The sequence below is a fragment of the Phyllobates terribilis genome, unplaced genomic scaffold (assembly GCF_046119375.1).
Source record: "Phyllobates terribilis strain yellow unplaced genomic scaffold, ASM4611937v1 Scaffold_5__5_contigs__length_657084704, whole genome shotgun sequence".
NCBI classification, from domain to species: Eukaryota; Metazoa; Chordata; class Amphibia; order Anura; family Dendrobatidae; genus Phyllobates; species Phyllobates terribilis.
The window spans coordinates 124,073,637-124,096,088 of NW_027362765.1; the positions used below are offsets into that span (position 1 = coordinate 124,073,637).

The window sequence follows — 22,452 nt, forward strand, 5'->3', positions numbered from 1 at the left end:
GGAGGGGATGAGCGCTAGTCGATCCCCACTGCCAACTAAAGACAACAAGGGGGAACAAACAAGGGAAGATAGCTTAGCTTTAGTCGACTTCAGAGAGATGAACACACGTCCTCTTAGCACCAGAGAGGAAGAAGTACTGCACTAGCTCCAAGCCTTCACAAGGGGTCATGTGAGTGTCGCCGGCATCTCCCTCTAGCAAACAGCAGGTATTTATACACACAGGCCAGGGTGTTAATTAGCAAGAGGAACGTAGCCACTGGGTCCTAGAGAGACAGCTTCTAAGAAGGTGTCTGTAATGCCAAACGAAGAGATCTTCTGCAACAAACTGCAAGGCTACTGTCTGTCACTTCTGACACACCCGTGATACTTTGAGGGAGTTGGTAAAGTTGGCTGTCGGCTAAACATCCTGTTTCCTTAAGTCCAAGTCAATGAAAAAGAACAAGTAATATTGTCATAAAAGTAGACAAGGCTTTATTAGGCAAGGTCTACACACTGCAACGTTGTATCTAATGATTTCCTATGGTGTCGCCATGCCACTGCCAAATGTTTCCAAATGTGTTGAATTTTCTGTCGGTGGTAGCTTGTGACTCACTTGCCATAGACTTCACTGCAAAGTCACAAGCGACATATCTGCAATTTGGATTTTTTTTTTACAGCAAAATCACAGCTCTCAAACTAGTCACGCGACAGCCACAAACAAGTTGCACAGATGTTTTTTGGTAACGCGATTTGTCTGAGAATTGCTGTCACCCGACACATATTGCAGTGTACCCCCCAGCCGTAGCCATCACAGACTAATTATCTAGGAGTAATATGGTTAGCACTGTTGCTTTGCAACGCTGGGGTCTTGGGTTCAAATCCCACCAAGGACAACATCTGAAAGGAGTTTGTATGTTCTCCCCGTGTTTATGTGGGTTTCCTCTGGGTTCTCCGGTTTCCTCCGACATTCCAAAGACATACTGATAGGGAAGTCAGATTGTGAGCCCCAATGGGGACAGTGATGATAATGTCTGTAAAGCGCTGTGGAATTAATGGCGTTAAATAAGTGCTCAAAATAAATATTTCTGGTAGACATCTGCTCCTTGATGATTCTGAATGCATTCTCATTAAAAACAGATAACAACAATGGAGAAGAACCTGAAGAACATCGAAGAGGAGAACAAGGTGATAGAGGAACAGAACGAGGCTCTGTTTGTAGAACTTTCTGGACTAAGCCAGGCTCTTATACGAAGTCTTACCAATATCCGCCTTCCACACATGGTGAGTGACTGTCTCCTCTGCTTGCACGGCTGCTGATAACCCTCATCATCTGAGAAGATATTCACAGATATTTAGTTTAGACATTGACTTTTGCTTTTCAGCAATGGCACCTTCTGCTAGTTTCTTTTTTATATACTTGATTTAGGTGTTGTTTTGTTAAATTTGTTACCGATTTATTAATTTATCAACAGATACTCTCGTTTTTATGACATTTTCAATATTTTGCTTGTTATCCTTAACTTATATTGTGTAATTTCTTTACTCTAAACAATATATATTTTCTGTTTAAAAAAAGGAAAAACACTTCTAAAGAGGCGGAAAGACTGAGAACTAAAAATTTACCCCTTCCTGACATGTGATGAACTTGTACACCCAGCATACACTTCTAACAGCTGCAACCGGCCTAGCTCCGATTGCTGCTGTTTAACCCCCTTAATTTCTGCTGTGAATTTCTGACAGTGGCCTTTAAGACCCTCTATCCAAATGGGGCACAGTTTTGCATCACTCACAACATAACCACAGGATGCCAATGGTTTACCATTGTGGTAGCCTGCTGGAGGCCCATCTCACTGTCATCTTAGTACTTCTGTGAAGCCCAGCCATAGGCCATATATACTACAATACTTGTGTATAAAATAAGCGATCATACAATCGCAGGCTCAAGTCCCTTAAAGGGATCAAAAAATAAGGTTAAAAAAAATGTTTAAAAAAATATGTAAAAGTTTAAATCACCCTCCTTTTCCCAGTTTAAAAATAAAGAAACAAAAATAAACATATTTGGTATCTCCCTATCCACAAAAGTCCAATTAAAGTAAACAGTTATTTATGAATGGTAAACGCATTAAAGCAAAAAATACACTCTAAATGCCAGAAATACAGTTTTTCAGTCTCCGCAACTCTGACAAAAATGCAATAAAAAGCAATAAAAGCATTGTATTTACCCCAAAGTGGTACCAATAAAAAAGCTCACACAGCTCCATCAACAGAAAAATAAAAAGTTATAGGTCTCAGAAAATGTTGAAAGACTAATTTTATTTTACAAATTTCAGATTTTTTTTTTACTACTTACCATATGCTATGATTGTATGTTACCAGTTCACGTCTAATCTCAACTCCCCATCTTTGATGCGGGCTCAGGTGCTGAGCCTGCCTCATACCCGACATACGGTGGCTGTCTTACAGTCAGCATCTGCCTCTAACAGCAGCGAGTAGAGCTGTGCTCCGTTAATTGCTAAAAATCCCTTAAATGCAGTCTTTGACAGTGGCATTGAAAGCGCGCAGTCTGGGGAAAGGGGGGAGCATTGTTGCATGAGCCCACCATCTTCCTCTGCAAAGCAATCTCGGGCTGCCGACGGCCTATGAAAGGCCCTGTACCAGCCATGACGGTGCATCTGTGGAGACCAGTTGCTGTTGCTGGGCTTTATGGGAGACTGTGATTTTCTCTAAAAACTGCAATACTCTAGCATACTTTAGTATAGCAGTATATTGAACAAGTTCAAGTTCCCCAAAGAATCAAAAAAAGTAGTAAAAAACAAATATATAAACATTAAAAATTATAAAAATTTAAATCGTTGCCCTTTTCACCCAATAAACAAATTAAAAAAAATCAATGTTTGGTATCGCTGTGTCTGTAAAAGTCTGATCTATCAATATATAAATTTAACTAACCCGTATAGTAAAAGCAGCAAAGAGTAAAAATAACAAAATACCAGAATTGCGTTCTTCCTTATTTTCAGTTGGCAACTCTACAAAAAAAATGCAAAATGCAGTAATAAGCAATCAAAACATTGTAACTATCTCAAAGAGGTGTTAATAGAAATGTCTGCTTGCCACACAAAAATAATGCCTTCATACATCTGCATTGATGTAAAAATGAAAGCATTGCAGGTTACAAAAAACACACAAACCAATTTTTGTTTTTTACAAATTTGTGAACTTTTTCATTACTTAAATAAAAAATATATATATACAAATTTGGCATCGCTGTAATCAAACTGACCTGGGGAATCCTGCAGCAGGTCATTTTCACCGCTCAAAAAAAGCCATAAAAACAAAACCCAAAAAAACTATGGCTGAATGGCATTTTTTTTTACCATATCACAGCTCTTGGAATTTTATTACATTATATGGTAAAATGCATGGTGCCGTTCAAAATTACAACTCATCCCACAAAAACCAAGGCCTCATACAGTGATATTGATGGAAAATTAAAAAAGTTATGTCTTTTGGAAAAAGTGGAGGTAAAAAAAGCGCAAAAGCAAATATTGGTTGCTTCATTAAAGAGTTAAAGTGGTATTCCCATCTCCAAGATCCTATCCCAATATGTAGCATGTGTAATAATAATATTAGCAAATGCCTCCAGTTAGAAATGTAGTATAGTTCTTCTGATTCACTATGTCACTTAACCCATGTGCAGTAGCATAGGCATTACAGTAGCTTAGGTATCTATAGTTACGACCAATCATACAGTGACAGTTAGTTGTTAGTGGTCGTAACCATGGATACCTAAGCTACTGCAATGCGTTGCACATGGGGAAGGCGATGTAGTGAATCAGAAGAACTATACTACATTTCTAATTGGAGGTATTTTCTAATATTATTATTATTATTAATACACCCACTACATATTCGGATAGGATCTTGGAGATGGGAATCCCCCTTTAAGAAACGGCAAAAAGTTGCAGTTCAATAATTAGTGTAATTTTTCCTTAAGCTTTCAATTTATTACTTTATAGGAAATTTTGCTGTAGAATATTTCTATTTTATTATGAATTTTTTTGTATTTTACTTACAGGAACCAATCAGCGAACAGAACTTTGATGCCTATGTGACCACCCTGACTGATATGTACAGTAACCAAGAGTGTTACCAAAACCCAGAGAACAAAGCATTGCTTGAGAGTATCAAACAAGCAGTCAAAGGTATCCAGGTGTAATGAGGGGATATCAGGACACTCCCGCCTAGTATTCAGGTTCACAAGCCTTGTGCTCTGTGCATTGAATCACAAAACCTAATGGACCAAAATGAATTTAAAAAAATAAATCCCAAAAAAAAGCTTGACAAAGACTGAACTTATAACTGTATATGGAAGCCAGATAGGAAGTTCGGACACATCCAAAAAAAAAAAGAGGTGAACCTACCTGTATTTGGCAGAGGCCATTGACAGTGAATGCGCCCCAGTTGTCCAATTACAGTGTATAAGGACACAAAGGAATCAATTCTCTGCAGCAAATCCCTGAGGTTTGTACATGGACCAAACTCATCCAGAAGCCAAAATGGAAGCTTTATCTCTGCTGACTCTGTCTGGGCCATTTCACTCCTTGTGTCTTTTGGAAATTTACCTGGCAAGGGAAGAAGAAAGACAAGTATTATGAGAAGAGCCGTAACTATTTTTTTTTTTTTTTCACAAGAAACATTTGAAGAGCAGTTCTTTAATTCCAACAGAAGCGCAAAGGATTAAAGGTTCTCAGGGAAAGCTTTTGGAGTTACCAACTGCATAGTCCAATTCTTTTTTTTTTCCCTTTTTTTGTGTCTTAACCTTATTGTAAGCAGTTGGAGGTCAGTAACTGGCTGTAAAACGCGTGAGAACTAGCTATGAAACGCGTCGGTTGTGGAACACTCTGGTGGGATGGCCAGCTTGCGTCATGTTACAGTGTCTAGAATTTTTTGGAATTGTGTTTAATGTCTTCGTCCCTAGTGTGCTGCAGTGCAAGAAATGTAAAGCAGAGAGCTATATATGCCCCTTCAGGAATGGTGGTGTGCCTTTTGGGGTTAGCGCTTAGCTGATCCTATCCAAAATTTGGCATGACCATGATTCATGACCCACCTTTGAAGATGCGGTTTGTATAAATCTTCGCTGCCGTTTGACATGCTGAAGTCTCATGTGCTGAAATATAAAAAAAAAAAATATTTTTTGGGAACATTTTTATTGTGAACACAGGGAATATTTTAATGTCTTTTTTTTTTTTAATTTATCAGTTTTAGAAAATAAAAAAATAAAATGACAGATTATTTTTTAAAAATCCCATAGTAGAGCTATAAATCAGCAAATGCTATTAAGTTATTATGAGATCAAAGTTCTTCTTTTACTCAAAAACTTTCTTAACTATTGGACCCAAGCATTTTTAAAGGCAGATTTTTTTTTATTATTTTCATCAATTGATCAATTCAGAAAACAAGAGGAAACAGGAGAGAAAAACATATTTTTTTCCTTATTTTTTAATAAATTATTTTACCGAGATGCACTAGTCCACACCACTAAGCTTAAAGAATCATTTTTTTAATCCTTTTTTGCATTTCTCCATTTTTCTGGGAGTAATTGTTTGCATGGTATACAGCACTAAAAGGGTTCATATTACTATTCAACCTCTCATTGTGCACTTTAAGACCTTTTGTGGATTGCAAGTAATAGCCAGTAAAAGAAATCAATTAGTGCAGTGAGGCTTTCCGTGGAAATTCTGTACGTAATTGCTTTCCATAGTGCAGAATATTAGCAGGGAATACTTTAACTACATAGCACCGGGCGCATGGGACTCTCTGGAAAAAAAAATATTTCTAGATTCTGTGGTGTTGGAAGATTAGATGTATTTTGCAAATTCACGCCGCAGCCCTGCTTTTGTAAATAAGCCCTACCCTGTTTGTGAATGCATACCCAGTTTAGTATCTTACCCGTAGAACAGCTGCACTTCCACGGAAACACTATAGGTATAGGTTTAATTAATGTGTAAAAATTATTTAATTTTGAAAATATTCTGTTGTAATTTATTCATTCGAACCATATGTTAACATTTGATATTTATTTAAAATTTATGTTAATTTATTTTTTTTTTTAACTGGACACCACATGGTAATAAGGGAAAAGAGCAAAAAAGAAAAAAGAAAAAAAGAAAAAAAAAAAAAAGAAAAATGTGAAAACAAATAAATAAAAAAAACTTTTGACAAATTATATTCCATGGGAAAATAATAAGAAAATAAAAACGCTATCTACAGCTAATAGTTTTGATGAAACTTAGTTATTTTTTATATATTTTGTTATTTATTCTTTTAAACAATGGGAATTTTTTTAAAAATATTTTATAAAACAGGAGTTTTGATATTTTTGTTTATTTTAATTTTATCGGGAAAAGGGAAAGCATAGAAATGTTTTTTTGTTTTTTTTTTTGTTTCGTTTTGTTGTAATTGTTTTCGGTTAATTTATGTAATCCTTTTCGTGCCGGGGAAAACTTCATCGTTTCTTGAAGTCTTCTCTACTACGAAAAGGCCACAATATTGCAGGCACTGATGACAGTATATGAAATGCTGTATTTATTTATTATTTAAGTAAAAAGAAAAAAAAAAGAAAATGAACATGTGAACTTGTTGTATATTTATTTTGTCATGTTTGTGAGTCTGTTATGTGATTGTTTATGTGAAGAAATTCCTGTTAATATTTAAAGTAAAATAACAAAAAAGAATAATAATATTAATAATAATAATAATAATAATAATAAAAGGTTGCATTGAAGGCTGATGCAGACTAGCTGTTGTTCTGTGATAATCTTTCAAATACTGTGAATCCGGCCTCAGGGAACTTTCAAAAACCAACCTGATTTCACTTCACAAATAAAACTCACGTTCTACTTGTGGATATCTGTCTTTTTTATTGTTATTTTTGTTACACAAAATATATTTATATATCACTTTTACCTATCAAACAAGTAGTAAGTGTATCTACACATTGGGCCCGACGCATCAAAGTTTTCCCTCCAGAATTCTGCCGTAAAAGCGTTGAAAAATTTCAAAGTTTAGGCGCAATTGGAAATTACACCTAAATTTTGCAACTTCTGGCCTCTTCATGCCAACTTCACTCAGCTCCGCCGAAATGGGCAGAGCTTGGACAGGACAGGGTAGTGGCAACCACTGCTTGTCATGACATAGCGGTGGCGTTTGCTACGCCACAAATCTTATGCCATCAGCAGTTGGAGTAGGGTTAGTGGTGAGGTGCCCACAGGTGTACGCCACTCGTCCGACACTCCTGATTCATGATGAGGTTTTGCATGAATTAGGAGCGTCTGACTCCATCATACCCCCGCATTCTTGATGACTCGAGCCCATTGAGTTTCTTTTTTTGAGCAGGTTTGTAAACCTCAAACTAAATGTTAGCTATGTAAAATCTATGTACTGTTGACATCCATACCTTTGCCTTATAAGTTTGTGTCTTTTAGCACCTACAATTACCCAGCCTCTTTCCCCGCCCACAGACGGTTTCCTGACAGTAACTGACAGGTCACTCCTCTTTATGACTTGCTACCCTGCCCAAGATCTTGCGCAAGCGCCTTTATTTCTGGAGGCGGCGCATGCGCAGTAAGGTCTTAATGATGTTGCGAGATCTGCACATGTACCGCCCACAGGAATGGAAAAACAATTGCATGGCATCTCGGGCAGGGAAGCAGGTCACAGAGAAGAGTGACCTGTTAGTCACTGACAGGAGGCTGGGGGCGGGTTGGGAAAGAGGGAGAGAGGTTAGAGAACTGTAAGTGCAGGGTTTAAAGACACGGACTTGTAAAACAAAGGTATGGACATCATCAACAGTAGAACGACTTCACCTAGAACTGACGTTAGTTTGATGGCTAAAAAGCTGCTGAGAGGTACGCTTTCAGGCCTCTTCTCGTACTAGAAAATCGGTCAGCGTTTCATCAGTGATTTTGATCTACGTTCCAGTAGTTTCTCATCAGAGTTTCTCCACTTTTTCCTATCTTTCAGTCTATGAAAAAACGGAAAGCACTTGGATATCTGATTCTGTTCGTTTTTTTCACAGACCCATAAACTTTCATTGCAGGGTTTGATCCGACACTAGGATTAATATCAGACATGTCTCCATGATTTTGCACTGATCACTCATCCGCAAAATATCACGGCCATGTGAATACTCCATAGACTATCATATGTACGAGCACTCGTACGTGAAAAAACTGACATCTGAATGAGCCCTAACTCTGTCAAGTCAAAAGACTGCAAAACACTGGAAAAAAACACTTCAGAAACTTTCAACACCACTTCAATTAAAGAGGTGGTGCACTACAATATATAATTCGCCCCTCAATTTAATCTTTGTAAAGAAATATTTTTGTAAATTCCTCTTGTTGCCATATGTGCCTCTGAACGGCGCTATCGCTGCTCACTCAGTCTGCATCACGTGACCCCGGCTCAAGCCCCCGCTTACACTGCTGATGTTTCTGGGGAAACAGGCAGCAAATGCTCACTTCCCCTACTGTAACAACCAGCTTATAAGAAATAAAGTGTGAGGGACCAGTATCACTATATGAGGCTCACATGTACACGTTAAAGCTATGACCCACAACAATAATCAAGCCCTTCCCTTTGCGTTGGGTTTTTAGAGAAAAAATTTGAGTTTAATCCCTACGTTAGTGATGTAAAACCTAAAGAATAAAAGACTGGCTGGGAATCCTAACACAATAAAAGGGGTTTCCCAGGACTATTATATTTTTTTCCTATTGGGCTAACAACTTACATGCAGGTTGTTCTTAACTACTTGCCTGACCTGCCTGGCACCGATTCAGAGTGATTACAGACTGCTCCTGTCGGCGGTTCTGCTGCTTCACGTCAACAGTTCTTCTTCCTCCACTCTGTCGACGGTGCCGTCTCTGCGGATATCATACTGATAGACAGCAGGCTCCCGGCAGTTATGCAGTGGAAGCCGAAAAATCGCCGGCAGGAGCCGTCTGTGATCGCTCTGAGCTGGCAGTGATTGGCACCGGGCACAACAGGCAGGTAGATAGCAATTCCTGCCTGTAAGTTCTTAGGCCCGTAAGAGAACAGTTAAATAGTCCCTTGATAACCCCTTTAATGTGTAATATACAAAGATGTTTGGCCTTGCTTAGGTTATAGTCACACTTTTACTGCAGCATTCATTTGGGGGTTCTCTCTGAGTTTCCATCACTTTTGACATCAAGAGCATGCAAAATAAAATCCTCAGTGTCCTTAGACAGTGTCCGTAGACATACGGAGCTTACTGACCGGTCCTAAGCTACAGGGTGTAGGAGCTGTCAAAGGTAAGCTGGGCAGCTGTCTACGGGTTCTTTGGCTCACTAGGGGCACGGCAGGCTCACTATAAGCAGAGGGTCGATTCTCCTGGTCTGCTTGTGTGGGGTCTTCTGCCTCCTGGACCAGCTGCTCTTCCAGCTCTACCTGTTTTTCCGTAGGCACTTGGGATGCTGGCTGGAGGAAGGTGAGGACGGGTACCACAACAGCGCCATTTACTTGTGTCCACGACCGAGGGAAGTCTCCGAGTACAGTACTGACCATCTCTTCCCTTTCCTCTGCGGGTCGAGGGTTTTCTTCATCTTCTTCAGGGTTTCGTAGCTGCTCGGGACACTTCTTCAGGTGATCTCGGGAAACAATGGCTGTGGTTTCTCCTCCGTCCTTACTGATTGTGCAGACTTTTGGGTTCTCATGGCTTGAGGGCAGTACGGTGTACGGGTCCTTCTCCCACTGGTCGTCCAACTTGTGGAGCCGTCTCTTCCTTTTCAAGACCTGCTCTCCAGGTACCAGGGGAACAGCGGGAGCATACTGGTTGTAAGTCTTCTCCTGTCTTTCTCTTGCTTGACAGAGACTTCGCTCAACGCTCTCCTGTACTTTCCGGTACTGCTGCTGCCTCTCTGTGTCCCAGTCTGCTTCTGGTGAAGTGTCCTCGGGTGTCAGGACTCCCATATCCAGATCAACAGGCAGCTTACCAGGTCTTGCTCTCATTAGGTAAGCCGGGGTACAGTTGGTAGAGCCTACAGGGATGTGGTTGTATAGGTCCACCAGATCAGGCAGTTTCTCAGGCCACAGACTGCGTTCTTCCAGGGGCAACATATTCAGAAGGTCTATCACCACCTGGTTCATCTTCTCGCAGAGTCCATTGGTTTGCGGATGATAGGGTGTTGTTCTTATCTTCCGGCAGCCATACAGAGTGCAGAACTCCTGGAAGACTTCCGCTTCAAAGGCAGGTCCCTGGTCCGTCAGCACCTGCTCTGGGTATCCGTGTGGACGGCAGAAGTGCTGCTGAAAGGCTCTAGCTGCTGTTTGAGCCGTTAAGTCCTTGACGGGGACTACAACCAAGAACCGGGAGTAGTGATCCACGATGGTTAACGCATAGACGTAGCCACTTCTGCTGGGGGTCAGTTTTACATGATCCAAGGCTACCAGTTCCAACGGCTGCCTGGTGACGATGGACTGCAGGGGAGTCTTCTGACTGGCACGGTCCTTCCTTCTTAGGTTGCATGGGCCACAGTCTCTGCACCACCTCTCGATGGTTCCTCTCATGCCTACCCAGTGGAACCGCCCGCGCAGCAGGAACTCCAGCTTCTTCCATCCGAAGTGCCCAGCTCATTCTACGGCACAACTTCCCCTTGTAAAGGAACAGTCGACTCTTCTCAGCCCACAGTTGCTTGGTTTCCTCCGGAGCGTCTGGGTCAAGGCGAGCATCTGGCTGAGTCAGCATCTCCTTCACCAGTCGGACGGCGGGGTCACTGTCTTGCGTTTCCGCCCAGTTGTAATGAGGTAAGGGGTTGAACGTAGCGGATTGCTTACCCCTGACACGGTGGGAATACTGGGTAGTCCCATGACGGTGGAACGCGGGGAGTTCAACTTCTTCCAGTTCCTCTGGATCTTCCCCTACGTCCGGTAGGTTTGGCATTCTGGACAATGCATCCGCGTTGGTATTGGAGCGTCCTGCCCGGTATTTGATCGTGAATTCATAGTTGGACAGGCGGGCCATCCATCTCTGCTCCAGGGCACCGAGTCTTGCAGTGTCCAGGTGTGTCAACGGGTTGTTATCCGTGTACACGGTGAACCGGGAAGAGGCGAGGTAGTGCTTAAAGCGTTCGGTGACTGCCCACACCACTGCCAGGAACTCTAGCTTGAATGAGCTGTAATTCTCAGGGTTTCTTTCGGTGGGTCGCAGTTTTCGGCTGGCGTAAGCAATTACCCGTTCTCTCCCCTGCTGGATCTGGGACAGTACGGCTCCTAGTCCGATGTTACTTGCGTCGGTGTAGAGGATAAAGGGCTGGCTGTAATCAGGGTATGCCAGGATTTCATCCCCCGTGAGGGCCATCTTCAGCTGGCGGAAGGACTCTTCTTTCAGCTTCTCCCATCTGAAGGGCGGCTTCTGGTTCTTGGCCTTCCTGGACTGACCTATCAGGAGGTCCTGCATAGGAGCTGCCTTTTTGGTGAAACCGGGAATGAATCTTCGGTAGTAGCCTACCAACCCGAGGAACTGCCGTACTTCCCTTACGCTGGAGGGTCTTGGCCATTCCTTAATCGCGGTGATCTTATCAGGGTCGGGAGCCACTCCGTCAGCACTCACCACGTGTCCCAGGTACTGCACTTTTGGTTTTAGCAGGTGACACTTCGACGGTTTCACCTTCAGACCGTATTTTGCCAGGGCTTCAAACACTTCCGCCAGGTGTTTCAGGTGGTCCTCGTAGGTTTTGGAATAAACTATAACATCGTCCAGGTACAGCAGGACCGTCTCAAAGTTCCGGTGTCCCAGACAGCATTCCATCAATCGTTGGAAGGTTCCTGGTGCGTTGCAGAGTCCGAACGGCATGCAGGTAAACTCGCTAAGTCCCATCGGGGTGGTGAATGCGGTCTTCTCCCGGTCCGCCTCTGCTACAGGAACCTGCCAGTACCCGCTAGTGAGATCCAAAGTGGAGAAGAAGTTAGCAGATTTTAAAGCAGCCAAAGACTCCTCTATCCTTGGTAAGGGGTACGCATCTTTGTGTGTGATACGGTTGATTTTCCGGTAGTCTACACACATTCTCATGGTGTTGTCTTTTTTTTTAACCAAGACTAGTGGAGCTGCCCAGGGACTACAGCTATCCCTGATTACCCCAGCCTCCTTCATGTCTCTAAGCATCCCCTTGGCGTGTTGGTAGTGTGCAGGGGGTACGGGTCGGTATCTCTCCTTTATGGGAGGATGGTCTCCCGTGGGGATGTGGTGTTCTACCCCCTTTACTCGCCCGAAGTCTAGCAGGTGTTTACTGAACACTCTCTCGTATTCCTGGATCACCCGGTAGACTCCCTGCTTTTGGTGAGCGGGTGTGGAGTCAGTACCCAAATGCAGTTGCTGACACCAGTCCTCCATTTGTTGCTTAGAGCCGTTACCTTCCTCTGGATGAGATGGAGGCAAGGGTTCCACGGACTGTACAGAATTTTGGTTGATGGTATACAATTTGGCTAGCGTAGCATACCGGGGCAGGTACACTTCCCTCTTCCCGATATTTATTATGCGAACGGGCACCCTCCCATGGCGTACATCAACCACCCCCCGTGCCGTCAAAATGGTGGGCCTACTATCTGAGTAGACTGGTTCTACCATTGCCTGGTAATCTCTACCTCTCAGACCAATAGCTGCCCGGCACCAAATCATCATTTCACTTTTCGGGGGCATGGCAATAGGGAAAGGGTCACACATTCTCACGCTACCAATCTCACCACCGGAGAGTTCCACCTGTTGCCGTCGCATCAGTGCCCGGATCTCTTTTTGGAGCACTCGCTGCTGGCCGGAGCTGGCGTTCTTGGCAACCTGCTGTAAAATGAGAATCACCTCTGCAAGACAATTTTCAATCACATTAGTTCCTAGAGTTATCTTTTGGTGACTCTCGCGCTTGTCAATGTCCACAATGATCAATCCCTGTGCTGCCAGTTCGACTTTACCGATTTTAATGGTCACCTCTTTAAATCCGATCTGTGGCACGGGCTGACCATTGCTGGCGATGATACTCAAGTCGTCGTCAGGGTAGCGGGTTATATCCGAGTCATTCCAGTACTGCTTGAAGAGCACGTACGGGATGGTGGTGACCTGTGACCCGGTGTCCAGTAGGGCATTCATAGGAATGCCATCCAGTACCACAGGCAAGACTGGACGTCCTCCCACGTATTTGTCACGCCAGTTCTATGGGCCTGGTGATCTTATGCCTGGGGGTTGGCTCTCTACCCCAGGTTGTGCCAGTTTAAAGGACAGTACCTTGCCATATGTCCGGGTTGATTGCAGCGGCGGCAGATGGGTTGTCCGTCCTCGTTGTATCGGTCGCTGGGTTTTCCTCTGGCCGGTGGGGTCCTCCTTGGTCGGCGCCACGGGATGTCCTCCGGTCCGGATGCCAGCTGGATCTTCCCTGGAGTAGAAACCTGTAAAGACTGCACAGTTCGGGTTAGCGCAGCAACGCTTTTAGTTAGCTCTTGGACCTGATGGTGCAGGTCTGTAGCCGGGTCATTGTTTAAAGCCTGCGCATCAGCTCCCACAGGCCCTGCCGACAAGGGCGCCGTCTCCTGGTGGTAAGTGGTAGTAGGGCGTCTGTGGGTCACAGCGCCACCTGGTGCCAGTTCTCGGAGCACCCGGTTGCCTCTGTCCTTGAACTGTGCAAAGTCCAGATGAGGGTCCTGTAAGGCCATTGCCCGCAACTGGGTTCGGTGGGCATTGCAATGTAGACCCTCTATAAATTGTTCAGTCAACAGCTTGTCTTCGTTTCCCACGCCGTCAGGGTCGGCCTGCTTAATGGCTCTCAGGGCCTCTTGTAGGTTTAGTGCATAGTCCCTTATATTCTCATGTGCTCGCTGCTTGCACCCGTAGAATCTAAGCTTGATCTCGGCTGAGGTACGGGTATCAAAGGTGTCCTTCAGCCGGGCTAGTATCTCTGCGACAGTCCTCCTCCTCCCGAGTGGCCAGGACTTTACCTCCCTTTGGGCTGCCCCTGTTAATTGAGCCACCAGGATGCTCACTTTTTGCTCCTCTGTGAGGGGGTACACCTGGAAGAGGCTATCCAGCCTTTCTCTGAAGTCATTTAGGGTATGTGACTCCCCTGAGTACTGGGGTAGCCAGGCTGCCCCCGGGATATAGGGCATAGTGAAAGGCATGACCGCAGCAGCGGTGGCGCTGGCGGTGGCTGTGGCAGTGAAGCTCTCCTCTGTATCCGACATCCTCCTCCCCCCTAGTGGACCGTGGCCTACCTTGCGATGATCCTCTTCCATAGGCCGCGGCTCCGCAGTGGATCGTCAGGGTTGAGGACCTTCCGTCGCGCTCCTGTGACGTCAGCGTCTGCTGGGCTCCTTCCAGGACCTTACGCAACGTCCGGACGTGAGGCGGAGCTTCAGTTCTCGCGCGCTTTCGGAGTCCACGCCCCTCTTCTTCCCGCGCGGCGTCCTCAAGATGGCGTCCAATGGCGGGAAAACTCCACGGATGGCGGGAAGAAGGCAGAAGATGGCGTCGGATGGCGGGAAAACTCCACGGATGGCGGGAAGAAGGCAGAAGATGGCGTCGGATGGCGGGAATCGTCACCACAGGTAAGTTTAAAAGTCTCTTTTTCAGGCACGCAGTACCCGGTGGTTGCGGGCACGAGATCCTGCCGACTACGCCAAAGTTGACGCGCCCCCTGGGCCTGTGCTGCTGCTGCTGTGCAGGGGGAATACCCGGAGCCGGATCTGATAGGGGTAGTAGTCCTCGTGGCGGTGACCCGGTCCGTGCCCAGGGTGTCAAACCAAATGGCAGAACTTAGAATAAGATGTTATATTGTTCGACTACGCCACCCATTGATTGCGGCTATGAAGCCACCGCTGCAGGGCAGACCGCTGAGGCCGGTGGTACGGTTGTGCAGCGTGGATAGTATAACCCCCAACGGGAGGGGTATGGCCTCAGGGCAGCGGACGTGGATGATGGGGATAGCAGAATCGCACGCAGGCACTAGGAACCACTCAGAGACGGTGCGGTGTAGTTCAGGGTCTTTACTGGTGGCAAAGGTAGACCCTCCCGGGAGTACTGGCTAGCGATCGGGGCCTGGTCAGTCTGTGAGCAGATAGGATCTCCCCTGGCCAGGCGGAGTTGTAGGCCTCCCCAACTATTGTACTCTTCCTGGCTACCTTGCTAGAAGCGGGTAAAAGTAGCCCACGTCCCTGAGTGTACCGTGTGGTGCTCACCCGTATGGCCGGTGACTCGGGGCCTTCTGGTAGCCTCCGCTCCACGCCGGCGGTGCTGGTCCCTTGCGTGTGACCGTGCCTTCGGGTTTCTTGGCCAGAGGACCTGAAATCCCCTGCCGGTCGGTTTCTGCTGCTGGGTATGGATCAGTCCCCACAGCCTCGGACTCCGTGTCCGGTGAGATCTCTTCAGTCAGGACGAGCTCTACAGCTTCCAGTCTCTGACCCCTTTTATCACTGCTCCCACAGAGCTCCTGATCTTGCTCTCCCTGTATCTGCTCCACTTCAGACCAGACTGTGTCTCTGTCTGGGACTCCTCTTCTTCTCCTCTCTAACCCTGCCTCAGCCCCAGTTTTTATAGGGGAAGTTCTTCCCCTCCCAGGACTGGGCAGGAGGTGTGGCATGCTTAGGGCACCTGACCAGGAGACCTCCCACCTGCTCTCAGACGTAATATTGCTATTACTGTGGTAACCAGACCCCTGGGGTTCCACACTTCCATATGGAAACATTGGTACACCCCTTTTTTCAGCACTTTTGGAATGTGATGAGAAAAATAGGCATTGTGAACTAGGAGGGGTAGAGCCACTATCAGTCCGACAAATTTATTATAAAAAAGCAACAGAATTTGTTGCACATTATAGCACAAATCTATGCCTGCTTATAGCGGGTGTAGAATTCAGTTTCTGTTAAGGCTATTTTCATTATTTTTTGGGAGGCATTTAAAAATCACAAGTTGTTCAAGAAAAAAAAAAGCCTCTGGAAATGCTCCTTTTTTAGGGATTTTTTGTTTTTAAATAGTTTTTCTTTCGTGGCAGCATTCTTTGCAGCTTTTTGATTGGAGAGTATCTAATTTGGAGAGGTTTCCTTCATGATCCACATCGAAGAAGCGACTTTCTGCATTCCTCTTTAGGAGAAAAAATTCCTATAGAAATATTCCATATTTCCCAAAGAAATTAACTGGAAGAGTTTTCCAAGACATTTGGAGGAGGATTTTGAAGAGGATCCACTCAAACAACTAAGTGTGAACAAAATCCCAGAAATGTATGCCAAATTTCTTTATAGCTGTGCACCTCCTATGCAAATACCATATCTTGGGGACTATAGAAAATACCTTACTATAAGATGCATAGACAGCAGAAAATAGGAAAAATATATTTCCTTATAATCAAAACTGCCCTGGCACTTTCCCCAACATAGTATGATACACTTACATACACACACGCTCAGCTTTGCTACACCAATACACCTCCATACACACACATCCCTGCTACATTAATATACCCCCATACACACACAGCTCTGCTCCATCAATACATCCCCATACACACAGCTCCATCAATACATCTCCATACACACAGTTCTACTACATCAATACACACAAATACACAAACAGCTTGGCTACATCAAAATACCTGTGTCTTGTTCCTCTTTTCTTTTCTTCACTACCAGTCACTTGACTACAGGCTGTCACGTCACCCAAAAGTCCTTGCATGACCTTCCATCTTTACATGGACTGAATGTTGGACATGGACTGAATGCTGGAGGAAGTATCTTTTGGCTCTTTCCTCCACAGTTATATTCAGCTGCATTTATGACCTTAGGACACAAACATACCTGATGTCAGGACATCCCCCCTGACCTCCTGGGACAGCTCCTCAAATTCATGGCAATCCTGCTGGATCCAGGACTTTTGGGAGTTAAGGCTTTAGTGATGTGCAGATTCTGGTAGCTTTCTCTTCTACCCTGCAATGATCAGACAGTGTTAGGCATAATTTCTCAGTGATCGGGAAGGAAACTGTCTCAGCGTTCTCCCAGATTATAGGAAGAATGTGCGTCCGAGGAATCACATTCAGTTGAAAAGAAGCGCTAACATCTGCAGCCACTAGACAGGGCTGCAATCGTCTCAGGGGCCCATGCAGTCCTCAGGCTGTCTGTTTGAGACCCCTGATCTAGTCTGTCATACTAGACCATTTGTAATTTTATGCTAGGAAGGTTTACCTTCATTTACTGTAGATTTTTTAGCCACATCTGCTAAGAATTACAGATCTCTCCCTAAATAAAATTCTAATATGCATGAAGATGTTTTGAATCTCTTGATTAAATTTAACATGCTCAATCCTTCTGTTTCTATCTAAATATGTCAGCGCCAGAGGTGTGTGGCAACCACTTTCTACTATCCTCCATTCAGAACAAATTCATACTCGGCTGAGCTGAACATGTATGTGTATTGGTTGTCAGGAAGACTAGCTGACAACAACTATCTGAAGTGAGCCGCTCCTAATATTTGTCTGAAGAACAGGACTGAGATCAGAACCGCATGGTCAAACACTTGTTACTATTCTTACTTCAGACTGAGCACAAATATAAAGCAAAATAAAGATATCTCTCTTTTGGTCAGCCGCAAATCCACTGAACTATTCAGGTATTTTCAATAACCGATCAATCAGCTCTTTATGTTGGTTACATCAAACGCTTTAAAGAATCTTCAATAGGTGATATCCATCACACCACAACATATATTTGTGACATAGTAAAAGAAATCAATCAGATTAGTCTGACATGATCTGTCTTCACTAAATGCACGCTCTTTAGGCTCCAAAAAGTTGTTGGTTTCAATGTGGTCAACTATCTATTTTTTTCCAGGACAGTTTTTCTTGTTTTCACAATAAGGGTAGGGTCACGCAACCGTTTTCTCCACATCCAAAAAAAACAGTCCAATTATTCTGATTAGGGTTTGACCAGAGCGACCTCAGTTCTTCTTGGACGTGGAGAGAAAAAAAAAAGTTTCTCCACCTTCTCTGTTCTGTCAGTCTGTAAAAATCAGACTGCACTCGGATATCATTTGAGTGCGGTCCGATTATTTTTCACGGACCCACTGACTTCCATTGCTTATTTTGATCCGACACTCGGATCCAAGGAAAAAAAAAATCACTCTGTCCGAGGAAAAAATCAGACGTGTGAACAGCCCCATAGAATGTTATAGGTATGAATGCTATCTGTGAAACCCACAGATAGCACTCGGACGAGAAAATCGGTCGTGTGCTTGAGCCCTTAGGCAACTGGTAGCCTGCATTTACTATTTTTTTGCCTGTTACCATTCTTATGGATAAATATAATGTTGCCTATTCTCCAATCATCTAGAACGTGCCATGTTACAAGGGACTAAAAAAAAAAATCAGAGGTGCAGAATTTACAACTTTGAGACCATAAGGATCTCTCTCTGGGCTGGGTGCCATCTGGTCCTATTACCATATTTAGCTTTAAACACACAATAACCTAGAATAAAAACAAAGGCCTCGGTTCATCAAGACTGGTGTTATGAATGCCGGTCTTGATGAGGAGGCATGTTGGAGTCAGATGCTCCTGATTCATCAATAGGCGTGCGCCTCTTAATGAATACGGCACGTTTGAAAAGTGGCTGCTCTTTGCCATAAATCCTACTCCAGTTAGGGACTGGAGTAAGATTTGTAGTGTAAAGCCACGGCCTCACCATCAGTATTTGGTCAGTATTTTTTCTCAGGAGTGGGAGCCAAAACAAGGAGTGAGTGATAAATAGAGAATTGGTGCACTGGTTTCTATTATACCTTTTCTCCGATTGTTCATCACCTGGTCTTGGCTCCCACTCCTGAGAAAAAATACTGATCGAATACTGACCAAATACTGATAGTAGGGCCGTGGCCTAAGGAACACCGCCACTCATCATGAAGTTGTCGAGGGGGTTTTGCCACATCACTGTCATGCCACAGCCACTTTCTCAGAGCTGGGTGAAAATGACGTGAGATCGCCAAAAGTCAAAATTTTTTATCATAACCTCACGTTGTGCCAAAAGTTTGCGCCTTAGCAAAGCTTTTTATGCCAGAATTCTGGAGTAAAAAGCTTTGATGAATCTGGTCTATAATGTTTAGACACACTGCTGTAAGTAAATAAAAAGTAACACATGTTAAAATCATCGGGGACTTAGTTGACTTTTTTTTTTATAAAAAAGTGTAAAAGCCATCCCACCGCAACACGGTGTACCCAATCAGGATGGTCCCTAACTCTAGGGCAGGTAGTCCCCAACATGTGGCTTGCGGGCCCGTGATATGTGGCTCACGGCTGTCTGTCAGCTTAGTGCATTAGCACCAGGTGTAACAAACAGCTATTAAGAGTAGATCTCTAGATGGTGACTTTGTGTGTAGCCCTGCACAGAAGAGCAGATCTGAATGGGGGTAAGGCTGTGTGCCCACGATGCATTTTTTAAGCATTTCCGCAGCGGCAAAAACGCTGCAGAAACGTTTAAAAAACGCATGGTAGAAGGCCTGCCATGTTCCCCAATAATAATCCGCATGTGCTGTGCACATGCTGCGGAAATTTCCGCTGCGGATTATCAATGCGGAAAAAAACGCAGCACTACCAATTATTTTGCGGAAGCGCTGTATTTTCGCCGCCATTGACTTGCATTAGAACGCGCCAATTCCGCAAGACTGCATCTGTACTTGTGTAATTGGCGCGTTCTAATGTGCGGATGGTACCCGGGTGTGGAGGACAGGAGACTCTCCTCCAGACCCGGGTACCCTAAAAGCTGTAAAAAAAAGAATAAAATAAAAGTAAAGATTATATTCACCTTCCAACGGCCCCCGGACTCCTTCCCTGTGCTGGCTGCCGGCAATCGCGCAGGACTGAAGGACCTGCGGTGACGTCACAGTCATGTGACGGCAGGTCTTTCAGTACAGCGTACCGAGATCTGCCAGCAGCCAGCACAGGAGCGCAGCAAGTCTCGGGGGCCATCAGAGGGTAAGTATAGGTTTATTTTTTATTTTTTGACATTCTCTCGGGTCACACTATATAAATCCATGCTGTTTGCATGGATTTATATAGTGTGACCAAGTTGTCAAGCACTTTCCAAGTGATGCTAAAATCGCTTGGAAAGCGCTTGTCAACCCGCATGTGGAAATGCCAGTGAAGAACGCTTCACATCCGCATGTCCCTGGCAGGAAAACACATGTACAATCCACATGTACAATCCGCATGCGTTTTTTTCTGCCAGGGAGATGCAGAAACGCTCAGGAAAAAATCCTGAGCATTTCTGCATCGTGGGCACATAGCCTAAGATAGGAAACCCTGGAGCTTGGCATACTGCCTTGGTGTGATTTCAGTGGAAAAGCTTTGGCTGTAATTATACCGGTAATGGTTATCACTACTGTGAGTGGGGCAGGAGCTGGATGTGGCTCGCGACCCTCTTTCATAGCTGAATGTGGCTCTCAAGGTCAGGAAGGTTCGGGACCTCTGCTCTAGGGACTCACTCACTACATGGGATCTAGGCCTCAAAATAGACGGGAGGGGGGGATTAGGACCAGTGTTTTAACACTTGCCTGTGGAAAACTGAGTGGATAAAGGTGCAGACGTTCGCTAACACTAAACTGCATCTATCTAAATGGTCAGCACCAGCCCTATCCTCATCAATATAGGTATTTTCCCCATCTGTAGTTTTTGTAATCTCATAGTTTTTTATATATACAATATATCTGTCACTGTTTTGTCACTGGCCATTTTTTCTTTCAGGGAAAGTGCTTGTCTGATTAACACATGGAGTTATAACTCTCGTATGGCGCATTAGATCATCAACCCTATTACTAATTGAAAGCACTAAATGCACAATAAAGTGGATGATCTGTTAACAGCTACTTGGTGATGGATTCCAGTTGGCAATGGGATTGTTCTCTACACTGAACTTGGAAAAATAAATAAATAAAAGCAGCAAGTAAGGCAACATAAAATGCTATAATATTATATGTACAGACTATAGAGGCAATGTTAATCAAAAGGTGGAGGCTTCACTTTGTTGGAGCACCTCAGATGGGCTCTACTTTACAGAAAAGGACAGAACCGCCTTTTCCTCCCCATAGTACACGTTCTTAGCTCCTGCTTCTTGTTTATGGCCGTACATATCTTTAATCTCGCTCAGGTTGAGTGATGAGTGAAATGAATGATTCTGCAACAATAGATGCTTGTTCTGCCACAAATGCAGAGTAACTATGGAAACTAGGACGGCGGATGGAGAGAGTTCTGTGGCCCTGCATGTGTCAAGGAGAATAGATGTGTCCATTTGTTATTTACACTGAATGCTGGAAGGGGGGAGAGACCCTGAAGACCCTGTTACGTTTCTCACCTGGTTAGTAACATTTCAGAAAGATACACATAGACATTGCTAAATAAGTATATTTGCATTCTATATGTAAACGTATCCGTCTTTAGATACTATATTTTATTTGTGTAATGTTTGAGTTTTCTCAGTCTTCCTTACGTTGCACTGTAGGACATTTCTGCAATTTCTTTTTTTTATTGTGACAGGACGTAAAACACATCATTTACTAGACTCTCTAGCACAATGGGATTATCTAGGACTTTTAACCACTATTTTTTTATCACTTCTCGCTTTTCAATAACTATATCTTTTTTATTTTTTCATCGACAGAGCCGTACGAGAGCTTGTTTTCACAGGATGTCTTGTAATTTTGAGTGACTCTCTTCGGTTTACCATACTACTCCCTGAAAAATGGATAAAAAATTCCCAGAAGGTGGAGTTAAAAAATGAAAGATTGCCGTTGTCTTTGGGTTTTCTTTTTACCACAATCACTTTGCAGTAAAAATCACTTGTTTCTCCAGTCCAGAACATTTGTGATGATACCAAATTTTAAAATATATATATTTTTATTTTCTATCACTTAAAATAAATAAATGAATGAAAAGCTTGCATTTTTTCAGTTGATAATGTTGTTTGATTTTATTGGTACCATTTTGGCATCCACATTAGGTGAAGTGATCAAAAAGCAGCAAATCTACTAGTTAGATTTTTTTTTTTCACTTCCAAGTTCACCATACGGGATACATATTTTGATATTTTATTAGTTTGGGTAATTACCCATTTACGTTTGAGAAAAGATGATGATTTCAATTTTTATATTTTTTTATATTTTTTAAATATGTCTTTTTTTTTTTTTTACATTGCAATAATGTAGTATTGCAATTTATTGTATTAATGACAATGATGGGATATTAACATTTACACTGGGGCAGTTAGTAGGCCGCTATGGAAGCCCAATGGCACCACACAATCGTGTTATGCAGCAGTCGATGGCTGACAGAACTGACGGCTACCATGTTTCTTAGATTGTAAATGCCACTGACATGCTTAACAGCGATATTTAAGAGGTTAAACTGTTGCAATTACAGCAGTTACGGGTGCTCCTGAGTCTACTCTAT

General features: G+C 43.8%; 1 protein-coding gene across 4 annotated transcripts in view; it reads left to right on the forward strand.

Moving 5' to 3' along the window:
• MYT1 (myelin transcription factor 1) overlaps nt 1-6,878 on the forward strand; it is a 211,672-nt gene extending 204,794 nt beyond the window's left edge. For all 4 annotated transcript variants that reach the window (XM_073682907.1, XM_073682904.1, XM_073682905.1 and 1 more), the window contains 2 exons: nt 1,117-1,260; nt 4,055-6,878. In XM_073682907.1, coding sequence (XP_073539008.1) covers nt 1,117-1,260; nt 4,055-4,195 — 285 coding nt within the window. In that variant the 3' untranslated portion in view covers nt 4,196-6,878. The remainder of the gene's footprint in view (nt 1-1,116; nt 1,261-4,054) is intronic.
• Nucleotides 6,879-22,452: the final 15,574 nt, after the last annotated feature.